Raw genomic sequence first — 15,446 nt, 5'->3', positions numbered from 1 at the left:
AAATAAAAATTTAGCATTGTAAAACATAAAATTTGACAAAACTTTATTGTATTCTAAATATTAAAAAATAGTCATGTTGTTTAGTTTAATACCTTATAACTTCACTGGTTATTTATTGTTAAAAATACAACATAATATATTTAATAGCTAGGTAATCTTAATTAAACTACAAAATATTAAACTAATAGAAAGTTGACTACAAATTTTTGTTTCAAACATATATTTTTTTAAGCTCATACTTTTCTAAACTAAACTAAATAACAGTAATTGAAAATGTTAAAGTACTTATATGGCATTATTGAAAATAACTTAGTCTTAAGAACTTTAAAAACATTTCAACTAAAATAAAGTCTTATCCATTTCTTAAATTTGATTTCGTCGACATATAGTTACTGTTTGAAAGTTTAGTACTGTACAACAAAAGCTATAACTTTGGAACTAAAAACTAATGCTAAAACAAACTTAGAAAAACATTTTCTATTATTTTTCTAAAATTTCGTATCTGAAACACCAAGATTCTATCTTTATATTTAGGAAAAGGTCAAAAAAATATTCAATTGTACGTCTTTGAAATAGTTTTTTTCTGAATAATCAAAGTCGTTAGAAGTTTAATTTAAACAAAATTATATATGCTACTTGTAATTCAATAATTTTTTTTTGTGTACTGAAAAATATTGATCAAACAAGAAACATAACTTAAGTTTATAAGTAGTCAATAAATCAATAAGTACACTTATAATTTTTTGTAAAATAATTGTAATAATCAGTGATACATAACATAAAATAGTTGATCGATGTTATATAAAAAAATTTGCAATGTATTGTTTAAATCACTTAAAAATGTTTGAAAATAAGTTTTTTAAACCATTTCTCAAATTCAAAATTAAAAGTATACATGTTAGTACTTTAAATGTACAGTTAATTTATATAAATACTTTAGATAGTCTTATTCACTTTTATATACCTAAGTTGGGAAATCATAAATTATATACAATAGATGGTTGAAATAAAGGTTTGTAATTCAATTTTAATTAAGTTGGTACTTTTGTAGTTTTAATAAGATTACTTCGCATCAAATATATTTCATTATATTCTAAAACAATAAATAATCATCAACACGACAAACCAGTACAAATACTATTGATTTTTTATACATATAAAGAAAAAACACTTTGTCAAATTCAATTTTTTACAAAGTTACTAGTATTTACAAAATTGAAAAACTTTGAACAAAAAATATAAAACTAAGTTTATTTACTAAAGATAAAAGCTGCTATTTTTTTTCTAGTCTAGTTGCTTCTTTAGTACAAATAAAACATAACAAACCTTCAATATTTCTTTTTGACTACAGAAAAAGTTTATATTTTAAAAACTTTTTTTTTTTTAATTTTATTACATAAAAATATATCTTTTTTTAAAGCTCCATATGGAGTAATTTTACACGTGTTTGATTTTAGTTTACTGTTAGTGGTTTAACTTTTAAGTTGAGAATTAAAATACAATTCTGCAACCAATTGGCTGTTGTCTAAATTAATCATTTTTCTAGCTTACCGTTTAACTTGGAAACAATGAACAATCAAGCTAGCAGGAGAATACGAATCAGTCAAAACCATTATCTCTATCTTTCAAACCGACATCTTTAAAGTTGCCGGTTTTTGGCTTTCGATGACGTGGAACACTACTATGACGTAAACATCCAAATAGCAACGGTGAGATGTTTCTGGCAACACATCGTGTCTTCAACTCGTGGCGCGAATCTGGTGAACATTCGAGTTTGTTACACGGAAGACGAAGATGGTGAAGAGGGTGATACTTACGAGGTTGTTATGGACCACAACAGCGATGGAACGCCTGTGACTATTGAGTATTTGGCGGGTCTTGGTTTGCGCCATATTAACAACACCCCTGATTATCGGCTTCATTTGAATTTTGAATATGTTGTGGGCAACGTTGTCGATCAACCACATTGTATTTGCAACTTGGTTTAAATTTTGTTTTTTTAGCACGTTTTACTACTTTGTTGTTTTATAAGTTATATGTTTTGCTTTGACCATGGTTAAAGTCCTTGTTTGAATTTTCGTGAGCATGTACTGTTTTGTCATATGAATGTAAAAATTGAAATAAAATGACTCTTTTCAGAAATTGTAGGTGCCTGTATGTAGTTAAAATATCAACTTACTCTAAAAAATATAAACACAACTTAAAGTTGAATATTAAAACTGTTAACTTTTTGTAATTTTGTAGCACTTCTCAAATACAGTTGGTTTAATAAATGTTACCGTTGATGGTACGTAACGGTGTCTTCACTTTAATAAGCTTGTAAAATTTTAAAAAAGTTAAAACACGCTAATTCAATTAAAATATCATGATGCGTTATTATTTTAGTGATTTAGCTATAAGTGTACTCTAACTCATCGTAAAATTTCTCTAAGCTTCTAGAACATAGATGTGTGATCATAATACTTCGATCGTAGATCACTAGCTCTTGGTAGACTGAGGCCTTTGTTTCTTTTTTATTTCATCCAAGTTATTTGCGACTTGAGAAGCTTTTATCTAAAATCTAAAACAAACATGATGTTTAGTTTCATGTAAAAGTTTAACGGTCTAGTTATTTTTTTGAACGAAGATGTTTTATACAGCAGATTAACAAAAATTGTACTGATAAATAAAAGTTTGTTATGTAAACAGTCATTTAGAAAAAAAGGAAAATTAATTTATTTTGGGGTGTATTAATTTAGAAAAAAAAGAAAAAAATATGTTTTTTTTAGCATTCTATTTTCTCCACCTCTGTTGCATACTGAATATTTTTTGATTTTCTAAAACTAACTTTATGAGCTATTATCTTATAATAGGTTGATAAGATTAAATAATTTTGTTTTCGTCTGTATATTTCCTTTACATTCGATTTTTTCTCTTTCTGTCAATCTACAAAAGTTTAAGATTGTTGTCCAAACGCTTATGTTTTAGTTTTGTCCTTGTTTTTTTTTTGGTCTGTGGTTTGTATCGGTATTTCCAATGGGATTTGAGAAAGTTAATTTTAAAATACTGTAGTATTATTACCGTTACTTACATTAAGACAACGATGCAATTTTTGTCACAAATAAAAGTTTTCTAAAGTTGTACATTTTTTATACTGATACTTAAAACTCGTAAATTTGAGTTCACACCGCGGGTACTGCAGCTAATGGTTATTTAAATAAAGCACATCAAAACTTTAATCTAAAAAGTGAAAAATTTGATTTAGTTTATTTTACTTCTACCCATCTTCTTGTGTTAAGATAGTCAAGTATCTTGAAAACATAGTACAACAAAAAAAGGATTTTCTAGCTGATAAATATTGTTGAGTACTGAGTACGTAGATATTGTTTTTAAATAAAGAGCTTTTAGAAACCTAGTTTAGTTCAGGTACAAAAACTGAGTAAGTTTTAATGATTTTTTTTGCTTAATTATTTCAAAACACATTATATATAAAAAAAAAGTTTGTTTTTAACAAACCTTTTGAATATAAGGGATTAATAGCTATTTAATTAAGTTTTGATACTAGTTTTTTTTATTAGCCTATCACATATGTTTGTTTGAGGTACGACTTCTTGAAAAACGTCAAAAATTAAAAGAAATCAACTCAGAGATAAGTACGAATAGACATATAAGAATAATCTATGTATGTAGCGTTTTTACTAAGTTTATACGTTTTTTATTTAAAAACTTAAGGGAATGTAGACTCAAAGTTTTTTTTTAATTTTATTCGTGTTTTCTATTGATATGTGTTTTCCTGATAAGTTTCTGACTAAAGACAAAAATGCTAATGTTCTTTTTTAAAGCTTCTTAAGTTACTTATATTTTTCAAATAGTACAGTACTTAAAAATATATAAGTACGATATATATTAAATATACCGAATTTATAAAACTTTAATTTAAACTTAAATAGTAAAGTACATTGCATGGAAGACATTTTTAAGTTGGGTAGCACACATTTTACTATTAAACAAGAGATAACTTCCTGTATAGACTTTTGATAAAAGACCTTATAAACTAAAGAAAATGTCTAATATTGTTATAGTTCTTTACTATAATCTAAATTCTAAATAATAGTATTTGATTAACAATGTTATTGAACCATAAATTTTTGTTTTAAATTTTAATTGTCTCAAAAGCTATATCGTATAAAAATTTGGTTGTTGATGAAAAATATAAAATAATATGGATAAAAATCAAAAAATAAATATTAAATAACTTACTTAAAACAAAATAATAATTTTACTATTCTGTATTTTTGTTTTTTAATAGTACAATTTTTATTAATTTGCTGTATAAACATCTTAGCGAAAAAAAATGACTTTTTAACCTATTACTTAAGCCTGCGCATTCCATTTATTTACAAATTTGTAGATTGATAACTAAAAACATCTTAAGTTGCAAAGGACTTAAAACAAAATCAGTCTACCAAAACCTTTTAATCAGATGATCAAAGTTGTATGATCGAATATGTTCTAGAAGCTTAGACAAACCTTACGAGGGATCAATTTACACCAAATCAATAGCATAAGAACGCATTCGAATACTCAGATTGTGTTTGCTTGTTTAAACTTTTCATAATTTCACAGACTTCTTAAAGTGAGTATACCGTTACTTTAAAATAACAATCAACATTTACATTTATTAAATCGACTGTATTTGAGAAGTGCTCCAAACTTACAAAAGTTAGGTAGTTTTAATATTCAACTTTAAGTTGTATTTATACATTCTCGAGTTAGTTGATATTTTAACTACATACAGGCATCTAAAAATTCTGTGGAAAGTTATTATTTATTTTCATTTTTACATTTATATTACAACAAAAGTAAATACACATACATATTCACTGAAACTCTGACAAAATTTGTAAAATAAGGTCAAAGCAAAAGTAAACTTATAAAATAACAAAGTAGTAAAACGTATGTAAATAACTACAAAATGCAAATACAATGTGGTTGATCGACACTGTTGCCCACGACATAATAGAATTTCAAATTGAGTGTACAATCATCTATAGGGGTGTTGTTAATATTGTACATATTAAGACCCGCTAAATACCTAATAGTCACAGGCGTTCCGTCCCTATGGCGGTCCATAACATTTTCATCACAACAAGTGTCTAGAGCTTCCATATAAATAACTCGAATTTTCACCAGGTTCGCGCCGACAGTTGAAGACACGATGTGTTGCCAGAAACATCTCACCGTAGCTATTTGAGTGTTTACGTCATAATAGTGTTCCACCTCATCAAGCGCAGTGTGATCGTTATTCCTAAGGTGTAGGTTTGATTCATAAAGATAATGTTTTTGGATGATATGTATTCTCCTGCGGACTTGGTTGTTCATTGTTTAAGAGTTACAGCTAGAAAAATAGTTAACTTATACTAAAGTCAGTTGGTTGCAGAGTTCTAGTTTAATGTAGATTACGTAAACCTACTAACAGTAAACTATGTTTTAAACAGGTAAAATATTATACTATACTATGTTTAAAGAAGTATTTTCAATTTAACTTAAAAAGAAAACGACAAAAAATAAAGACAACTCTAAAACTAAAACAATATAATTTAGTTGTTATTTTTTGTTTGTACCAAAAAGCAACTAGAACACACTAGCAACTTTTTTTTTTGTTTAAATTTACATTTTAAACTATACTAACTGTTCAAAGCATTTAAGTTTAGACAAATCTAACGTTTTCATTTTTTGTCTTAAAATCATATTAAGTAAACAGAACTACTTAATCATATTTTTATCTAGGTACATTTTCTAATAAGGTCTTCAAAACTTTTAGCTTTAAAAAAAGTTTAAACTTTATAAGCTTTTACTGTTTCTTTCTAATTGTAGAAAGTTATTGAAGTTTGTATTGTTTTTTTGGTAATTGTTAAAAATATGATGCAGTATATATGTTAGCTAACTAATCGTTTTAAACTAAAGAATAAGAAATTTACATAAGTTTATTTTTATATTCTTATTTCAATCATTTATTCTACTTAATCAATACTTTTTTAATTAAACTAAGTAACAGTGATTAAAATAAGTTAAAGTATTACTTTCAAAAATTATAAATTTAAAGTACTAACCTATACCTATAACTTCATACTTTAATACTTTATATCAAAACTAAAATTAAAAAAGAGTGGTGTCATTAACTGAAAATGCTTCCTAAACTAAAGTTATCAAAAAACAATTAATTCTATATTAAAGAAATACTTTCACTGAAATTTAGTTTATATGAAAAATGCAACTAAATAGACTAAGTTATTGAAATAAGAATATACAAATATGTTACTATTAATTAGACATTTTATGTGTTATGTTTTAACAAGATAACTTACTTATCAAAATATTTTATTATGTTTTTAACATTTAGCAATCAGAAAAATTTTAAGGTTATAAACAAAACAATAGAAATATTAGTTACCCTTTATACTTAGAAAGAACAAAAAATTTGAGTTGATTTTTTTACAAACCTAAGTGTTTTATTGTCATTTTGAATAACAAAATTTATCTAAAGAAATTCTTACAAACTTTTTTTTTGAAATAAGATTACGTACTGTTGTTTATATAAAGTATTTTAAATTAAGTTTAAGCCAAAAAAGTAAGAAAATATGATTGTTTTCAAATTGTTTTTAACAATTGACATAATTCAAAATCTACATTTCAAAAGTTGCTAGAGTGTTTTAGTTGCTTTTTTAATAGAAATAAAACATCACAATCGTATTATATTATTATATTTTTAGAGTTTGCTTAAACTTTTTCTACCTGAAATACTTCTTACAATTAAATATAGTATAACAATTTACAAATATAGTAGGTTTACTTTTTTTAAATACATTTAACTGCTATTCTGCTGTAGTTCAAACTAACTTTTTTTCTAGCATACCGTTTATCTTGGAAACAATGAACAACCAAGTCCGCAGGAGAGTACAAATCAGCCAAGAACATTATCTTTATGAATCAAACCTACACCTTAGGAATAACGATCACACTGCGTTTGATGACGTGGAACACTATTATGACGTAAACACTCAAATAGCAACGGTGAGATGTTTCTGGCAACACATCGTGTCTTCAACTGTCGGCGCGAATCTGGTGAATATTCGAGTTACCTATACGGAATACGAGCATGGTGAAATCGTTTATTTTGAAGAACATGTTATGGACCGCCACAGAGATGGAACGCCTGTGACTGTTGGGTATTTGGCGGGTCTTGGTGTGTACAATATTAACAACACCCCTGAATACCGGCTTCTTATACGTTTCGATTATTTTATGGGCGACGTCGTCAATGAACCACATTGTATTTGCAATTTTTAATTACTTGTTTCCACACAATTTATTACATTGTGGTTGTATAAGTTACATTTTTTGCCTTGACCTTTGTTTAAAATTTCCGTCAGTATTTGCATATGAACTCTTTTTGTTATATAAGTGAGAAGATTAAAACTTTCCACTGAAAGTGTAAGTTCCTGCGTATAGTTTAAACAAAATACTTCTACGCAAAAATTCAAACCAAAGACATGTTTCATGAATATTCTCCTATTCTATAAAAATGAGTTTAATTCAAGTAATATGAAATTAAATAAATATTTTTTATAAATTAGTATTCTAATTGTTACTTCAAACAAATTTTATAAGATTTTTAGGACATACTTGTTAAATCTCTTTTTTTGTATCTATTGCAGTTAGTTTATTAACTCAACTATTCTTTTCATAACTGACAACTTAGCGATTTCTAATTTCACTTTAATAAGTATTGAAAAAAAATAAAGTTTAGACACGCACATTCAATTAATATATGTGTATGTGTTGTTATACTCAAGGTTAAGTTATGTATTTCACCTTGATGCTATTTAATCTATCCAAGTTTCTATATAATAAATTTTCGGTCAAACCACTTGCAATATTAGATTAAAACACCTCGGTAGCATAGAATTCCGTTTTGTTTGATATACATATATATTCGCGACTGATTAAAGCTGCTTATGTCAGTCACCATAAAATGTAAAAAGATAAAGTGTATAGGTTTACCTTATAAGTTCATTGTTGAGGTTAGGATTTTATATCTAAGATGTTTTGTACAGTGATACATAAATTGAAATATATAAGTTGAGGTAAAAAACTGTTATGTAAAGTGTTAACTACAAAATGTTATAAAATGTGATGTTGAATGGGTTATGTTTGTTTACACTTTTCATTTAGAATAAAACCTTAAATAATTTTCACTACAACTAAAGTTTTGTATAAAAAAGTTTTAGGGGAAATTATAAACCCTAAATATTATTAAAATTCACTAATAAATAGATAATAATTCAATAAGGAGTAAAATGATATTAGATCTGTGATGTGCGACTCGATAACCAAAATATTTTTTCGTGCAGCATTTTTTCGTCCTAGGACCAAACATTTTGAGCGATTTTTTTGTCCTTAAATAAACTACATATATGATTGCCATTTACTTCATTTTCTAAAAAAAATAAGTTCTATCAAAAAAAAATCCATTATTTTACAATAAGAAAAATTACTTGCCCACATAAAAATGCGTAGACATCTTTTAAAAATAATAGCCCTAATACTTACAACTAAAGAACTCTGTTTAAATGGCTAAAACTAAAACCATACCAATGCTTAACTAGACTAAATGGAAAATACAAACACCTATTTTGATAATCGTCCATTGATTACTATCTCAATTCTCAACACAAAAGCTTTTACTACTGCTTCTGCAAGGTCTGCTGTTGTTTAAATGTAAACAAATGTAACCTGCTTAAATAAATATACTGCGATTTGTCTTAAATAAACACCATATTCAAGTTAGTGTAAGAAATTATGAAAATAAATAACGTGTATTTTTAGTTTTTAAAATTTTATTAATTAAATTTAACAATAATTTATTATAAACATTTTCTGGGGAAAAAGAAGTGTGTTATTACAGTCATGTGTTATTTTACCTGCACCATCAAAATTCAACATTTAATTAACCAAAGAAAAAAAAAATTATCATTATATGGGGTAGAGTTTGAGACTGATACTTTTTACTATTGAAATATTATGTCATTGAGTCCATATATGATAAATACTATGTGGTTGGGTCCTCATAACAACTTTGAAATATCTGTATTTAAGTTTCAACATCAAAACCCAGTGGTCAAAACATATGCATAATGAGTTCAAAGATATAAGAAAAGTTGTAGTCAAAGGGAGGAGGTAAAACGTTTTTTAAATAAAAGCTAACACTGACTTTTTTGTATATAAAAGTTTTGAAAACTTTAGAGTTATAGTTAAATATGTAAAATGTTTCTGAATGAAGGGAAATATATACTATACACAAAAAAAAATATTACTTTTTTTTATTATAAATCACATTCAATATAACAATAAAGTTTCTTTTTTATTAACTGTGTTCTATTTAAATGCATTTGTAACTTTAATCTTCTGTTATTAAAAATAGAGACTATAAAAATTTTAATTGTGAAATTCTGAAAACCTGAAAAATTTTCTAAAAAGCTAGTGCCACCCTGTGTAGAGAATATCTACTTCTTACTAGAGAATAGTTAGTGCATTTCTGATTCAGACCTTGTTTTTATAAAAGTAACTGCTTGTATAGTTATGAAATTTTGTGTACCTTCTACTAAAGAGAGATATATTGTAGTGTTTTAGTTTCAAGTTATTCTGTAAAAAAAAAATAAGGATTTTCCAATTTTGATTCATTTTTATTTCTTTTAAGTTACTGAATTCATCCATTTGGAATATAAATAGTATTAATTAATGGTCTTCAATAGTATATGGACAAATTTTTATGACTAAAAGTGCAGTAACTTTGCCAAAAATAAAGTTTTGGTTAACAAGAACTGTCTTCTGGTAAAAAGTTTAAAAGACTTTTAGATGTCTAAACTGAAAGGACATACAAGAAGTCTTTTTAAAATAAAATTTTCATAAGCATCAAGTAGTAACTTTGATAAAATCATTAAAAAAATTGAGTCCACTTTCAATTTCAAATAAAAGTGTCTGCTTTTCCTTTATGGCTTAAATAAGTGTAAAAAAAATTATTATATTAGTATATTTACTGATGTTTTTTCTATTTATTCATGTATTATACCAGAGTTAGATCTAAATGTGTATAAATATGTGTAAATATTAACAATTAGAACATTGCTAATGTCATTGGGACATATTCTAGGGGATAAGTATGTTAAAAGTAGTCACATTTTTAATTCTATAGTTATTGCATACTTTTAATTTTATTTCAAACTAATAAGTTAAGGGCATAACTGTTTTTTTTGTTTATTTTTTATATAAATTTTAATTTTTTTTTTTAAACTCTTTCCTACAGAATTTTCTAAATATATCAAGGACTATTTTACTAAAAATTTAGTAGGAGAAGATAGATTTTTAGTAAAATAGTCTATTTTTGCCGTTTTAGTTTGTGCCTCCCATAAGGAAGCTATTGTTGCCTCCGATTTGGACCAGCTATATCTCAAAAATTATTTTGAATTTTTAAAATTTGTAAAAAGCATTTTGTAGCTTAGTAAAAACTATATAAAATAAGATCAAAAAACAAAAAAGGGTGTTTACCCCACTATGCCCTTATAGGAATTTATATTTTTGTGGTTTGCACTAAGGTTAAGTAATAGAATGTCAGCTTTTTAAAATTTTATTTAGCTATATTGACTTAGATAAAAGCAGATGAAAAAGTTACACAGACCCAGACTTTTTTTAGTTGACCATTTTACTTATCTTTAATTATCACCTTAGTTCTTTTTTTTTTTACTAATTTCCAATTATTTAAATGAACTTTGTTTAAAGAATTTATTAATCATTATCAACATGTGTTTTTAAATTGCTTTGAATTTATTTTTTAACTAAACTATTTAAAATTTTAGTAATAATTTTTCTCCTGTTTAAATAGTTATGGGACTCAGTTAATATTGAAACTTTTCTAACTATAAACTATACTATAAAACAAACAAGACTCACTTTTCAGTAAACTAGATATGTTTCAAGCAGTTAATATACTCAATTTGAAACATTGTTTAAGGTTTTATTTAGTTAGGCTAAAAACAACATAAGTATATGAAGAGTTTTTTTTCCATATTTAGTTTCTTAAATTTACTTTATATTGAAATAAATTATATGTACTCTTTTGTTTCAGAACTTTAAATATGGCAAGGCTTCACACAAGGTTCATAGTTCTAGCAGCGGTCCTCATACTGGTGTACTTGGCCTTGAAAATAATCAATCCTCCTGATGAAAATTTACTAGAAGAATTCCACACCGGCCACCACAAGCAGGCCAAAGAGCAAGAAACAAACTTCTTGGCCAAGCCAAAGTCAGAAAGACAAGGCCTGACGGCAATTGGCAGCCATTTTAAATTGGACGGGGTGCCTATTACCCTAATAAGCGGGGCCATCCACTACTTCCGAATGCCCATGGAGTACTGGAGGGACAGGCTGGTGAAAGCCAAGCAGTGCGGGTTGAACGCGGTTGAGACTTACGTGCCCTGGAACTTGCATGAACCCAAACCAGGTAAATTTGACTTTCACGGGGTGCTGAACCTGAAGAAGTTCATCCTGCTGGCCCAGGAAGTTGGTCTGCTGGTGATAATCAGGCCAGGGCCGTACATTTGCTCAGAGTGGGAGTTTGGGGGGCTTCCCTCCTGGTTGCTTAATGATGAGAGCATGAAGGTGAGGACCATGCACGGGGGTTACATAAAAGCGGTGAAGCGCTACTTCAACCAGCTGCTGCCAATCATAGTGGACCTGCAGTACAAGCAAGGTGGGCCTATCATAGCTTTCCAGCTTGACAATGAGTACGGCTCCTACTTTAAAGACTCTGATTACTTACCGTTTCTGCAAGATTTAGTCGTCAAAAGCGGCATCAGTGAGCTCCTGTTTGTTTCAGACAGCATTGAGGGCTTGAAGAAGCAAACAATTCCTGGTGTGCTCAAAACGGCCAACTTTAAAAGCGTGGACAACCACCTTTTCCAGCTTAAGTCCATGCAGCCGGACAAGCCCCAGATGGTCATGGAGTTTTGGGTGGGCTGGTTTGACTGGTGGGGTGAAAAACACCATCAAAGAGATGTGGCAGACTTTGAGAGCAACCTTGTCAAAATTTTCAAGTCCGGAGCGTCAGTCAACCTCTACATGTTTTTTGGTGGAACAAATTTTGGTTTCATGAACGGGGGTTTTTATGGGGGAGTGCACCAAGCTGATATTACAAGCTATGATTACGACGCACTTCTGTCTGAAAATGGAGACATCACTCCCAAGTACTTGGCAGCCCAGAGAGTCATTTCAAAGTTCTTCCCAAACAAGTCCATTAACAGCTCGGCTGTCCAAAATTCAAAAACATCTGTTTACCCCCCACTGAATGTAAAAGGACAGATAAGCATTTGGGACACAATCAAGTTCTTGACACCTTGCATCACAACCAAAACTGTTCCCATGGAAATGCTGACAAACGTGGGATGTCAGCAACAGTCTTATGGCTACATTCTCTACAGGGCTGAAATAACCATTGAAAAGGGAACTAGTGTTACAGTCAAAGGATTTGATGGCATGAATGACAGGGGCATGTATTTCCTGAACAGGCACAAGCAAACCACTCTGACCCACTTGAACAAGAAGCAGACTTTCAAGAACACCCTGCCTCGCGCCTCAACAAAAGTGAACTTGGATGTGCTGGTGGAAAACGCGGGTCGCACCAACTGGGAGGTCTTTGACAACCAGCGCAAGGGTCTGAGCAGCGACTTGGTTGTCAACGGAGAAGAGGTGACCAATTGGTCAATATACTCATTTGAAATGAAACCTGACTTTCTCAACCAATTGGATTCCTGGTCGGATGTGAGACTGGACAGTAAGCTGCCGGAACCAGCCTTTTTCCAGTCTACCCTTTTCATTGAGTCCAAACAAGAGCTCAAGGACACTTTCTTGGACATGAGCAAGTGGGGCAAGGGGGTTGTGTTTGTCAACGGGGTCAATATTGGCAGGTACTCGTCGATTGGTCCGCAGCAGACCCTGTACCTTCCCGCACCTTTTTTGAAAGTTGGCATAAACTTTATTGTCATCTTTGAGGAAGTTAAGCAGTCCACCGCAGTAGTGTTTTCATCTGAACCAATTTTAGGTTAGTTGTGTAAAGAAAAGATTTATTTATGATGTATTATATGCAAGCATTTATCTCTGTTTATGAAGTTTTGTATGCAGTTATGAGCCTATTTACTTGATTTTTTCTGTACTTTTACTTTATGCACCCAATAGCTATTGAATTGTTTATATCTTTTAGATATATATATTCCTTCAGATTCTTCAACTTTTTTGGCACTAAAAACTAAGTTTTGTTTTAATCATATGTTTTGGAATCATTGAGCAATTTTGTCAAATATTTATTCCTGTTTTACTAATATAAGTAAATAAAAACTTTATTTATCGTTGTGTAAAATATTGTTATCATAAACATATAAGAATTGTTTATATTAACAAAGTATACATTCTTAGGTATTTGTTCTTTAACTCCAGTAAAACTTTTATGTGTATAAATAATTTTAAAAAGTTGAATAAAATCTTGAAAGTCTTTATTTACTATAAAAAAATTTGAACTTTTTAAATAGCACAAGTTTTAGGTATAACAAAATAAGGTAGTATTTTTTTAAATGTAAATTACTTGCTGAAAATTTATTGTACTCAAATTATTTAGATGTGGAATAACTGTAAAAATTAAAACAGGATTGGTCAAAAATTTAAGCTAAAGTTAGATTTTTATTGGATAGTCGTTTCTCTAGCCTTCCATAAAGGACCTATTTACTTACCATTTTTATTTGCTTATGTACAGAAAGTTACTTTAAATAGAAGTAAAAACTCTGATAGCTAACCTGAAGTTAAACAGAATTAGATCAAGTTGTAAAATTAAGGTGGGACCCCCTATGCCCTTAGTCTACTGTAAATGTTTTTAAGTACTCCTAAGTTTTAAGAGTTAGTTCTTAGCTGTAATGTAAAAAATATTAATATTCCTTTTAAGTAAAAGTTAATGGAAGTTTTATTACTTTAATAAATACTTAGTTTTTAGTAATGAAAAAGCTTTCATATCCTCTTGATGAAACTATTTTGTAACATTAAGTTTATTTAACTGCTATAATGCTTTTCAGTTATGCTTTTCATTATTTGTTTAAAATGTATAATTGTTTACTTTAAAAATTTAAATTGCAGTTTTTTTTATGGTTTTAAACCTTGAGTTTGTAAAATTCCATACTATGTAATACTTTTAGTTGAACCTTTATAGTTTACCTAAAAATTTGTTTTTAGATTTTCAATGACAATACCAATTTTATTTTTCTAGCATCATGTATATATCTTATTGCAAAAAACAAAACAATTTGTATACAAACTGAATGATACTCTTTATTGTGCTAAGTTATGCTTATTTTACTTACTAGTCAAATTCAATAGCATTTTATAAGCTGCCTTATTTATATATTTAGCTTGATTTGTCAACTTGGTTTTTTTTTTAAATTCAATTTTTATGTTGTTATACATTAATTTTTTAGTAAAAAAATCAGACAAATGTCATTCACAAATGCTGTAGTCTATTTTATTTTTATCAATGTTTTTGTATTATATGGTCTAATATTTTTTAGACTTTTATGTATACTTATTTAGTTCCTTAGCAAAGATAAAAGTGTTTGTAGTTTTCTTTTTTAACAGTTCTTCACAAATTATTTGTATCGCTCGTAGAGAATAAAACTCAGCACTCTAGAAGTAACTTTTTTATCGCTTTATTGAGTATATTTATTATTTATTTATCAAGATAAAAGTTATAGTCCTAACAGATTTTTATCAGCTTAGTATAAAAGCCAATTTTACCGAAAAACTATTAAAAAATTCTACAAATTAAGAGCAATTGTATTCAGTGTATCATTTACACTTTTTACATTTATAAAACTTCCAGGTACTCACTTTGTTACAATAAAATTAAAATAACATGAGTTATTTTCTGTTCACTTACTTTAAAACTAATGAATGATAGTTAAACAATCTAAAATATAAAAAACCATTATAGACGAACAAGTTAGCAAACAAGGAAATGAAAATAACTCTTTAGTTTAGTTTTTACAGGAAATGACACGGAAGTAACACTGTAGTGGAAATCGCTTCTGTTATTTTAGAACTTTATTTTTACAACCCTTTTATTTTAGATACAAATTATATAGAAATTGCAATATATTTAAATATAAAATTAAGCTTTACTTCCATTTGACAACATAGTTCAACAGTACAAGTCATTCATCAAATTCTCTTTAAGAGTTTATTTTCTGTTAAAATATTTTTGTTTCATGTAAAAAGGTCATTGTTGTTAGCAATGTCGCTTTGGTGTTCATCCAACTGTAATAATGTCTTTGTAGTGAGAAATAAGTCATGCACGACCAAATTAGAATGAAACTT

The 15,446-nt window shown here is 28.2% G+C and overlaps 1 protein-coding gene across 1 annotated transcript; it reads left to right on the top strand.

Annotated features, from left to right (window-relative positions):
* Positions 1-11,170: 11,170 nt before the first annotated feature.
* Positions 11,171-14,118, top strand: LOC145841079 (beta-galactosidase-1-like protein 2). The gene is made up of 2 exons (XM_082948447.1): positions 11,171-13,134; positions 13,734-14,118. Exons 1-2 carry the CDS (start codon positions 11,175-11,177, stop codon positions 13,754-13,756), a joined length of 1,983 nt encoding a protein of 660 aa, XP_082804573.1. The 5' UTR covers positions 11,171-11,174; the 3' UTR covers positions 13,757-14,118.
* Positions 14,119-15,446: the final 1,328 nt, after the last annotated feature.

Source organism: Thalia democratica, chromosome 7 (assembly GCF_965202585.1).
Source record: "Thalia democratica chromosome 7, ktThaDemo2.hap1.1, whole genome shotgun sequence".
Classification (NCBI taxonomy): Eukaryota; Metazoa; Chordata; class Thaliacea; order Salpida; family Salpidae; genus Thalia; species Thalia democratica.
The sequence above is the reverse complement of the archived record's forward strand: the minus strand, read 5'-3'. Positions and strand labels throughout refer to the sequence as shown.

What these genes read in the sequence shown, in the direction of transcription:
- LOC145841079 (XM_082948447.1), top strand. Translation starts at nt 11,175, where the DNA reads ATGGCAAGGCTTCACACAAGGTTCATAGTTCTAGCAGCGGTCCTCATA. An exon ending in TTCATCTGAACCAATTTTAG is followed by an intron (nt 13,135 to 13,733) that starts GTTAGTTGTGTA and finishes AAATTAAAACAG; the next exon opens with GATTGGTCAAAAATTTAAGC.